The sequence below is a fragment of the Tamandua tetradactyla genome, chromosome 26, assembly GCF_023851605.1.
Source record: "Tamandua tetradactyla isolate mTamTet1 chromosome 26, mTamTet1.pri, whole genome shotgun sequence".
Taxonomy (NCBI): Eukaryota; Metazoa; Chordata; class Mammalia; order Pilosa; family Myrmecophagidae; genus Tamandua; species Tamandua tetradactyla.
The window spans coordinates 13,531,067-13,542,938 of record NC_135352.1 but is presented as its reverse complement, the minus strand read 5'-3'; the positions used below and the strand labels follow the sequence as shown (position 1 = coordinate 13,542,938).

General features: G+C 34.3%; 1 protein-coding gene across 2 annotated transcripts in view; it reads left to right on the top strand.

Annotated features, from left to right (window-relative positions):
- Positions 1 to 10,671, top strand: part of DCTN6 (dynactin subunit 6) — a 53,080-nt gene extending 42,409 nt beyond the window's left edge. For both annotated transcript variants that reach the window (XM_077144291.1, XM_077144290.1), the window contains exons 3-7: positions 8 to 113; positions 2,231 to 2,319; positions 3,496 to 3,543; positions 5,648 to 5,790; positions 8,155 to 10,671. In XM_077144291.1, the coding sequence (XP_077000406.1) occupies positions 8 to 113; positions 2,231 to 2,319; positions 3,496 to 3,543; positions 5,648 to 5,790; positions 8,155 to 8,253 (485 nt within the window). In that variant the 3' untranslated portion in view covers positions 8,254 to 10,671. The remainder of the gene's footprint in view (positions 1 to 7; positions 114 to 2,230; positions 2,320 to 3,495; positions 3,544 to 5,647; positions 5,791 to 8,154) is intronic.
- Positions 10,672 to 11,872: the final 1,201 nt, after the last annotated feature.

Sequence of the window (11,872 nt, the reverse complement as noted above, 5' to 3'; positions counted from 1 at the left end):
TCAACAGGTCCTAGGACGGTGATCCACCCTAAAGCACGAATTATTGCAGAAGCCGGGCCAATAGTGATTGGTGAAGGGAACCTAATAGAAGAACAGGCCCTTATTATAAATGCGTGAGTAAGACTTACAGGTACTCTGAATTAAGTACACAGAAATATTTTATTAATTTCAGCTATTCATAAGAACTAACATCTGGAAGCCCACCACTCTAGAGCTACAGGAAGATTAAGGGCCATTTTCAAGATAAATAATTAGTAAATGAGTAATCCAAAGACCAGATAGGCTAAGAGGCTTGTCCAGGGTATAACTTGGACTGGAATTTCCTACTGTTTGTGTGATAATCTTTCCCTCATATATTACTGCCCTGTGTGTTCATTAAGCAAACATTTCCTGAGTACCTCCAACATCCAAGAGCTGTGAGGACCATCTTGAAGTGAGTTTTTTAATGGGTTTCTTGGTTTGGGCTGAAATGTTATTATTCATGCCCAGATACATGAACTAAACTCCAATATATATTTTCACATGTTTTGCAGAAGTAACACACAGAATTATGTTTTTAAAATTTGGGTCTTGGGGCAATTTTTAAACTTTAAAGATACATATTTATATTAAGATATATATATATATATACAAAGATATATAGAGAACATATACATGATCTCAGTAATCTAGACTGTAATACCTACAAAGTTTTCATAAACATCTGTGAGGCTTACTAGATAAAATTTTGGCATGAAATTCAAGTACACACCTAATTTATGGCAACAGTATATGTAATTTGTAAGAAGATCTTGGGAAAATATTAACTGTGATAAAGAGACTGATTTGTCTTAATGCTGAGTTGAGTTTTGGGAGTTTCTTACTATATTAAGCTGTTTCTTGAAAAATACATATTTGGTATGTTTAGTGTAAGTCAGTTAGCAACAGCTGTAGTCTGCAGTAACTCTAATGTCAAAGATAAAGCACCGTTTCACCATTTTAAAATGACTTCCTCCTAGACCATGAACTTTTTATGTTCCAAATAATTCAGTTAACTACATAATAGCATAAAATAGTTATCTTATGTGAATATCTGTTTACATTCCACAACCTTGAATGAGTAAATAAAGTTAGAAATTTTTCAAGTTAGGCATGATTTTTATTCCAGTTTAACGAGCTAAAAGTCATAGCCATTGTTCTTTTATGTTATCCTGGGAAAGGTCCTCTGGGCTTTGAGTTTAAAAAATAAGCAAAGGAAGCTAACATAGGTTTACAATACAATCCAGCAATTGTGCTCTTAGGTGTTTACCCAAAGAATTTGAGAATGTATGTCCACACAAAAATCTGCACATGAGTGTTTATAGCAGCTTTATCCATAATTGCCAAAAATTGGAAGGAGCCAAGGTGCCCTTCCATGGGTGAAAGACTAAACAAAGTGCGGCACATCTGCACAATGGAGTATTCAGCAATAAAAAGAAATGGGCTATTAAGCCACACGCGCGTGCACACACACACACACACACACACACACAGCGGATCCTTAAATGTATATTGCTAAATGAAAGAGGCCAGTTTGAAGAGGCTCCATTCTATATGTTTCTACCTATATGAAATTGTGAAAAGGCAAAAACTATAGAGATAAGTAAAAAGTCAGAGGTTGTCAGAGCTTCAGGAGGAGGGGAAAGGAAGGGCAGATAGGTGGAACACAGACAGTTTTAGCATGGTGAAATCATTCTGTAGGATAGATATATGACATTACACATTTCTCAATACCCAAAGATCTGTAACAAAAAATGTGCCCAGTGTAAACTATAGACTAGTTACTGAAAATGTATCAATATTGGTTCATCAATTATAATGAATATACCATACTAATGCAAGGTATTAATAGGGGAAATTTGTGGAGAGGGGAAAGCCTACATGGGCTCTCTCTATGTGCTGTGCAGTTTTTCTGTAAACCTAAAACTGCTCTACAAATAAGTTTATTATTAAAAGATAATAAGCAAAGGAAGGCCGTCCTTCTTCACACACGTATGACTTCTTGATTTTCATTAGCTCTTTTTCAATTCAAAATGAAGACTTCTCCAACATAGAGGACATATATTTCACTTGGATTAAGAAATAACAGATAATTACGTGTTTTAAACTTGCTATAGAGAAAACTTATGAAGTAATTGCCCAAATTCTAGAATGGGAGGAGAATTGCTTATTAATTATTGACTTTTTGATGATTTGTCTCTTCTTTTTACAGTCATCCTGATAATATCACCCCTGATGCTGGAGAATCAGAACCCAAACCTATGATCATTGGCACCAATAATGTGTTTGAAGTTGGCTGTTGTATCCTTTACAATGTGATAAGATAAATCATTCTCAGCTGTCTTTTAGAACTCAAATCTCCCTCCTATAGAAATTGTTATAATTTATCTATCAAGTATGATTTTAGTGTGTGTTTATGTGTATATACATATCATAATTACATTTTAGAACAAGGCCCTTTCAAAAGATTTGCAGTATATAAAAAAAAAAAATGAAAAGAAGAAATGGTCCCTCCTGTTCCAAAGAAAATCCCAAAAGAGTAAAGGAACTATGCAATATTTAGACACACACACACACGTACCTTTAGCTCAACGATTTGAAGGTAACATCTTGCTGCTCTTGCTGATACTACAACTTATTGACAATAGTCATGACTGAGTGGTAGTAGATAGAAAAAGGGTGATCTTGGCTCCTGTCCTGATTTAAAAATCACAGTGTTGTCACTTTGGTTCTTATATAGTTTTAGGTAAACAATACATTGTCTGATACAAGCAAATGTTGGGCAGGGATGGAAATGGGGTTGAAAGTATTTCTTTTTTTTTTTTTTTTCCCAGAGTGTTACCTGTTCATTTGCTTGGTTTTGTATTCTCAAAAGATAGTAAAATCTTTTCATGGTATTGTCAAACATTTTATAGTAGAAGATGTTTGGAGGGGAAAATCTAAATATTCAATGATAGCAAAATATATAGATTAAGCTACAGGCAGTCATTAAAAATTATGTTTTTAAAGATATTAATGGCATGGAAAAATGCTTGCAAATTAAGGTGACCTGAATAAAGTGAACTTCAAATCTTTTATTTTTTTGCTATTTGATTCCCAGCTATATAAAGGGAATTACATGTTTTTTCTTTTAAATTTAAAAACAAATAAAATTGTTAACAGCTATCTTTAAGTGATTGAGTGATGGATAGTTTTAATTTCCTTAAAACAATTGTGAAAATATGTTACACTTATAAAATAGGGGTGTAGATCTGTTCATTTCTTTAAAAAATATAAAAGTCATTTATTCATGCTTGGAGATGTTTATGTTGAAATTTTAAAATGTGCTTTCAGATTACCTGAGCAAAGTGTTCTGGCAAAGGAAAGTTTGCATACCCCTTCCTATGCTCTGTCCTCAGTCCATTGCAGTATAATGACACATTGTATGTGTTAGGAAAAAAAACATAATTATAGTATTTACTTAACTCTTGCTTACAGATTCCCAAGCCATGAAAATGGGAGATAATAATGTTATTGAGTCAAAAGGTAAAGTATTTAGAGTTTTATTGTGAAAAGTAATTATCTTATTTCTATTTGTGATGTCCTGAGACAGCTACCTAAGTATAAACTATGACAGAGTGATATGCTTGGAAGGTAGGTATGATTGGATGTAAACTGAAATAGCTGTGAGACTAATTCTTTACCTTTAAGGAACCTAATCTGTCATGTGGTTCTCTGGTTATTTGGTTAGTATATTAATTAAAAAATTCAGCTGTATACCTTTTTTTTAAGGCAAAAAAAGATGGTGGATTTTATGATCACTAAGAATTTCTGTTCATTAAAATATACAATGTAAAAGTTAATGATAAATTTATTCTGATGTATTTTGAAGTTTATTGCTTTTGTGTATATACATTGTTTTTCATAAAAAAGAAAAAAAAGTCAATTGTGGTGATAAAAAAATATTTATTCCTTCTAGTCTCTAACATTCTGGAGCAGCTAGAAGGAAAAATCTGAGATGCTGGTATGGTAGCCCATGACAAACCCTGGGATCTGTCCTGTAACTACTTGTTGAAGAGTGCTTTGAAAATTACTGCTTTTTTCTTTCTTTGCTTTGTATGTGTTATATTATACAGTCAAAAACTTTTTAAAAAGTTAATGATAGGTAATAAATTTATAAATCAGATATTTACAGTATTTCAGAACAATAAATGACTAATTTCAGTATCCCAAAGGAATACTTACACATAAATAAGAAAGAAAAAAAAGGAATCAATAGAGAGTGGGTAAACTATTTTAATATGCAGTTCATAGAAGAAAGTAAAGATGAGACATGAAGAAGTGCTCAATCTCATTGTTAATCCAGGAAAATGTAAGTGAAAATAAAAATAAGAATTTTAAAACTGAAACAGCAAAATACTACTTTATATCTATCAGAAGGAGAAAAATTAGAAAACTGGCTATGTTAATCATTGCAATGGATATGGGACCTCAGAACCTTGTCAGGCTGCTGGTAGGAGTATAGACTTGTGTTACCTCTCTGGAGTGTGACTTGGCAACATTTAGTCAAATGCAGTCAAATAAATCCTATGACTGAGTAATCCTAATTCCTGTGCACATATCCCACGTATATTACTGCACAAGTCCATAAAAGGACATGTACAAAGACGTTCATCTCTGGGTTGTTTATGATAATAAGAAGTTAAGTAAACTAGGAGATCCAGTGAAGGAGTGTAACAGCCTGTAGTGGTCAAGGTTTTTTAGGGAAACAGAACCAACAGGAGATATCTGTAAATTGTATGAGATTTTACAAAAGTATCTCATGCATCTGCAGAGATGCACAAGTCAACTGATTGAATTAAACCATAAAAGTTAAAGTGAAAGATTTGAAAAATGTATAAATACTTGTACCTGTGCTTGGTGTTATAGAATTAAAGGGAAAAAAAAATCAGGGTTTTTCTGGCAGTTTGTTTTCTTTACTTTCAGAACTACTTTACACTAGTCAATCAGAAAAGAATATAAGTTATTTGTCATAAACAGAGCCAGGCAGAGGGTTATAAAGTCACCACCGCTGCTGGGGAAGTAGCTCCAAGTACCTGTCCCATTAGGGTCCTGAAAGAACCCGAACAGTGGCATTTCTTTCCTCTGGAATAGTGGCTTATCTTTTCTTAGTCCTAATAGGCATGAAATAAAATGCTGGCTTTTTGTTAGTCTACTAAATGATTTTTACTTTAAATTGAATTGCCAATTATTTTCAATATCATTATTATCATTCTTCCTTATTTATTATAAGCTTACTGGGCATCAAACCTGTGCTTAGCACTTTACATTTATTGTCTCATTTCCTTATAGCAATAATTGTGAAGTAGGGTGTTCTCTTCATTTTTTAGATAGATTTGGGCTCAGAGAATTTACAGCAACTTGCCCAAGGTCACAAAGCTAAATAGCAGCAGAGCTCTGTTTCAAATCCATCTTAAACTCCTGCCTGTGCAACTTGCCTTTATGCTATACAAACTCTGAACTAAAGTATTTACTTCAATTTTTTTCTTAAGGCCAGTTTATGTCTTTATACCTAACTCATCTTAGAAAAAAATTGTGTCCTAATCATCTAATGTCTTAAATTGTAATTCCTTTTATGTTTTTACTGCAGCATATGTAGGCAGAAATGTAATATTAACAAGCGGTTGCATCATTGGGGCTTGTTGCAACCTGAATACTTTTGAAGTCATCCCTGAGAATACAGTAATCTATGGTGCAGAGTGCCTTCGTCGAGTGCAGACTGAGCGACCACAGGTACAAGAACTTCTTTTTAAAGAGTTCCTTCTGGGGTTGCTAATATTCCAAAATACCACAGCATTGTTGTAATGGGGCAGCAACTTTATTATTTAAAAAGCAAATGATTAAATTAAAGCATCAGAGAAACATTCTTAAAACCGGGATTTATTTGCAGTATAATTATTCCTTAAGTTAATGTAAAAAATATAAAAGGATGGCAATGACAAATTGATAATGGGAAAAGAAAACCCACAGCTGTTACTCCTGTTCTTATTTGTGTGTACTCATGTGCGTCACCAAACCTTACAAACTGTATAGGTTCACTCCTTAGATATCCATCTTCAGGGAAAGGAATAACACTACCAAATTTATGCTGGGCCTCCATTTTGGGCCATCAGTTAGTTTACTAACATAGTTTGATTATGAACACAGCATATTAATATTCAAGTATGTTTAGGTATTTTCGTGTACTAAAAGAAATTATTCCTTCCTAATAACCAAAATCAAGAATAATGAAGCACACATATTTGGAATTTCATGTTTGAAGAGATTAATAAGATAGGGGATTTGGGGCTTCCTTTGGATATGAGACATTCTGATTGAAGTTTCGTGCCTCACTGCTTGGCACATTCACTACTTCTTTGGCTGTACAGCCTCCTTTCCCTCTCTGAAAAGAAAATATTTTCAAAGCATTTGTTTATCATTTTGCCTTTGATTTTTAGCCATACTTTTGCAGAAATTCTTTCCAAGACTCCAGTTCTTTCTGGGTCACTCCATTTCTGTAATGTTTGACTCTTTTTTTTTTTTAATTATAAGCAACTATTACTTCTATAAACTAAAAAGGAAATAAATAATCACCTTTAAAAAAAAATCCAGTGTTTTTTCACTATCTTTCTGAATACAGCAAAAAAAAAAATATCTAAAAGATTGAACAGGGAGAAATGAAGCTGCATTTGGGGAAGAGAGATTAGAATTAAGTGAGCAAGAATTACTGAAGTTTTGAGAACGTAATATTTTGCAACACCATTTGCCAAATATCACTGGTCATAAGGATCATGTAGAGATCCTTACTAAAAATAAAGATTCCCCAGACTTATTGAAACATACTCTATGAAAAAGGTCTGAAAGTCCTTATTTTCACAAGTACCCTAAGTGAGTCTTGCAATCAGGGAAGTATGGGCAATGCTGATGTATGAAGAGCGACGATCAGGGGAGAGTATCACAGCTGCATGGCTGCATAAGTAATGTGGAAAGTGACATATACCAGGGGTTTTACTACAGAATACAAGAGCACAGGGTGAAATTTAGGAAAGCAAGGTTGAAAACCTGTTTAATAAAACATCAGTACATATTACAGATGTGCCATTTATTTATATATGTATTTATATTTACATAAAATCTTTTGAATTTTTCTTACTACCAGAATAATGCTTATTCATTGTAAATTTTTTTAACTTTTTTTATTTTAAAATACTTTCAAACATATAGAACAATTATAAAAGTAATACAAAATCCATACAGGGAACTCAAACACACCCCTCCTCCCCCCCCATACCTATCTCCACCAACTTTAACGTTTCGCCACTTGCTATATCATTCTGTCTATCTATCTGTCTTTCTATTTATCAAACTGTTTTCTGAACACTTGAGTGTAGGTTACATACATAATGCTCCTAACACTTAATACTGCTGTGTATATTTCCTGAGAACAAGGATATTCACTCATGTAACCACATGAAGTATAGTTATCAAGTTTAGGAAATTTAACATGAATACAAAGTTTACAGTCTATATTCCAGTTTTTTCGTATGTTCTAATACTGACCCTTTGAGCCTTTTCTCCTCCCTTGCTAGATCCCATCCAGGGTCATATATTGCGTTTAATTGTCATTGTCCCTTTAATTGCTCTTTCTCTCTATTTTTAGTTGTGGGAACATATATACAATACAAGTTTTCCCATTTCAACCGCTCCTAAGCATACCTTCCATGGCATTGATCACATTCACAATGTTATGGTATCTCACTACCTTCCATTACTAAAACTTTCCCATCTTTCCAAACAGAAACGCTATATCCGTTATGCATCACTCCCCATTCCCCCTGTCCCTGGCAACCAGTACCCTAATTTTGTCTCTATGAGCTTGCATATTCTCCAATATTTTCTTTATAGTTACCATGGGGCTTAAATTTATACATCCTAATTCCATAATAATTTCATTTGCTTTGATACCAACTTAACTTCAATAAGCATTAAAAAAAAGAAAAGGTAAGCAAAAATGAGTCAATGAAAATCATCTATTTTACAACCTAGCGATAACCATTTCTACCTAGAACTCTTGACTTTGATATCTGCTAGTCAATTCTCAGTTATCTTATGTTTTAGCCCCAGACACTACAGCTGGATTTCTTGATGAAAATCTTGCCAAACTACCACCACCTAAAGAAGACTATGAAAGGAAGCTCAACTCCCGTTAAGAGCTAAGAACACTGTATGATTCCAAGATAACATTTCATCTTTGGCCACGGTGTTTAAAATGCAGTCTTTTCAACTCATGTGTTGACTTTATTTTGTAAAATTGTTGGAGAGTAAAGTATTGGATTTTCTTTGTCACTGTCTTCTATAAATGTAAAATATATTATTTACCTATATTATTGTTCCTTTTCTGGTAATTTACAGTTTTTTTTCTTTTGTTGTATCAAATATTGGCTACAAATTTTAGTTATGTAAGAGACCACCCATGGTAAGAAAGGGGCATATTGTTATATATTTATATTATAACATATACTAAACTAAATAAAAGTGCTGGTGACAGGACTTATAGTGAACATACTTTAATCAGTTTTTCTATTTCCATTAATTTTCCCAAAATAGCTATCTTAATGTTTTTGTATACTGACTTTATTAAAGCTAATGTGTTTATCTTTTCCTTTTTGTGGATTTGTAACTATTTAAAGCTTCAGGTGTATATTCAGTAGCTATTGAATAAATGTAGACTTCATTTTGTTTCCAATAAAAATGTTTTTTTCTTTTTAGTAAAACAGAATGAATCAGGGAAGGTGTACTCAGTAAATTATTATTTTTAAATGATACCTAACAAGTAAATGAATATACTTCTGTGGTAGCCTCTAATGGGTCAGTGATGGACATATTTTGGGTCAGTGATTAAATAACTAGAGGGTAGGAACAGGTATGTTTGCTTTGTTTCTGATATTAGAAGGAATGATATACTTCATCTGAATAACTAAAATATTTATCAGTGGTTAAGAGTCCTGCACAAGTAGTTCCCTGAGTCAAGCAGAGGTCCGGGTAGTTCCCTTTTCCATTCAATAGGGAGTATCAGTTGGAACGCACTGAAATAATTATCTTGATAATCAAAAAGGTAACAGATTCCAAACTCTGCAGGACCTGTAGACAGTGCTATTATGATGGTCCAAATTGTGACAAGCCATCCTTGACATTTAGAAAATTTATTATCCAAAGCATGTATATATGAAAAATTTTCAGCTAATTTCATAATTTTAAAAGACTGGTGAAATGATTTAAAAAATATGGACAAAAATAAATAAATAATGGAGGGATAAGGGGTAAAAAAAAGTTGAGTAGATTGCAATACTAGTCAATGAGAGGGAGGGGTAGGGGGTTTAAGATATATGAGTCTTTTTCTTATTTCTGGAGTGAGGCAAATATTCTAAAAATGCTCATGGTGTTGAATACATAACTATGTGCTGATATCGTGAGTCAATGATTTTACACCGTGTATGGACTGTATGAATGTGAAGATTTCTCAATGAAAATATTAAGAGAAAAAAAATACCCTGGAAGGGGACACAAAGAGACCATTTAAAAAAAAAGAAAGGACTGCTAAGTGCTTTTCTACTAAAATTGGAGACACTAAAAATATTTTTGTTCTCATCATTTTACCTTTATTTTATGAAATGTAGAAAGACTAATTGTTTTACCCTAAAAATTCCTCTTACTTCATAGATATTCTGGGTAAACATGCTAAATAGTTAGACAAACCCTGACATGCTTGTGACAGAAGGTAGCAACTGGGCAGGGAAAAGAAAGAAACCATTTTATCTCAGAATGTTAGGCAATTTGGTGGTAGCTCTTAGGTCAAGCTGATGAATTTTAATTGAATTGTGTCAGCACTAGAAAGAGTGCTTTACTCTGCTCTCTTCTTCACTCCACCCATGAGCATGCTCTGGAATAGCAGATTACCCCCAAAACATAGCGGCTTAAAGCAGCAAACATTTATTCTCTCTCCATTTCTAAGCGTCAGAAATATGGGAACGGCTTAGCTGGTGGTCCTGGCTCAGTGTGGTTCTGGCTGTCCCAAGAGGTTGCCTTCCACCAGTCAGTCAGAGCTGCAGGCATTGGAAGGTTTGACTGGGCCTGGAAGAGCTGCTTGTCCACGCTTCTTCATATGGCTGTGGGCAGGAGGCCTCATCACATGAGCCTCTCCACAGGGCTGCCTGTGTCCTCATGACACAGTGGATGGCTTCCCCCAGAAGGAAGACAGGAAAGAAGAAGCCATGGTGCCTCTTATGAGCTAGTCTCAAGCACAAACCATCACTTCTGCTAGATTTCGTTTGTTAGAAGTGAGTCCATCTCATGCTCAAGGGAAGGGGAATTGGACTCCACCTTTTGAAGGGAGGAGCAGCAAAGAATTCCACATTCATATTTTAAAACCACCACCATATACACACACATCCATTTGCAGCTGAGTCCCCCCTGAGTGCATTATCAGCATCTCTTAGGGGGTTGCCACACTGGATAAGAAGGCTTTAAGAAGGACTGCTGTTTATTAATTGGCATGGGACATGACCATCGAAGGTCTTCATCAAAACCTATAAACCTCAGCTTCTTAAAAATATAATTCTTTGATCCTAAATATAACACTTTAACTTCACCTGATAGGAATTGCTATTATAGAAACTTTGAAGTATAAGAATTCTAAAATGTCCAGATTAGGGAAATCCTTAGAGACACCAGATTGACGATTACCAGGGTTCAGGGGGTAGAAGGAAAGGAGGAATGAGGACTAATTGGTTACTTTTTGTGTTGATGAAGATGTTTTGGAGCTAGATAGAGGTGATGGTTACATAACCTTGTGCATGTACTAAATGCCACCGAATTGTAAATTTTAAAGTGATTAATTTTATGTCATGAATTTTACCTCAAAAAAAGTTAAAGGAAAAAAAAAACCTAATCTAGAAGCCTAGCATATATGACTGACAATTGACTACTGCTATTCAGAAATGTCGTTAGATGATTTGCTTCCCCTTGAAATATTTAAAATTAGAGCATAAAATTATGCATCTATAACAGATAACCTGTAAATGTTTTCTAAGAAAAGTGATTTGTTGTTGATACATTGTTAATATAATATCAAGGGCTTTCTGCCCTTCCATTAAAAAATCAAACCATCAACCTTTTGTTACCTATCATTTTAAAGGCAGAAGAGCTTCTAAGAATAAAGATGTCAATAAGGACAAAGGGTAAAATAAATTGGGTAGATTGACATACTAGTGGTCAGTGAGAGGGAGGGGTAGGGTGTGTGGTATGTATGAGTTTTTTTTTTCTTTTTCTGGAGTGATGCAACTGTTCTAAAAGATAATCATGATGATGACTACACTATGATGATGTGGTGAGCCATTGATTGTACACCATTGTATGGAATGTATGTGTTGAAGATTTCTCAATAAATATATTAAAAAAAAAAAAAATGAAGATGTCTAGGCTTTTCCAAGCTGTGCTGGTTTGAAGCTATTATGTACCCCAGAAAAACCATGTCCTTTAATCCTCATTCAATATTGCTAGGTGGGGCCTTTCTGATCGTTTCCGTGGACCCACCGAATTGTAGGTGATAACATTTGATTAGATGATTTCCATGGAGCTGTGTTTCCACCCATTCAAGGTGGGTTGCTTACTGAAGCTGTTTAAGAGGGAACCATTTTGGAAAAAGCTGAGTCACCAGAATCAACAGCCCCTGCAGCCAGAGGCCTTTGGAACAGAAGGAAAATGCTCCTGGGGAATCCTTATGAAATGAGGAGAGAAAACTTGCAGAAATCATCATGTGCCCTCCCAGCTGAGAGAG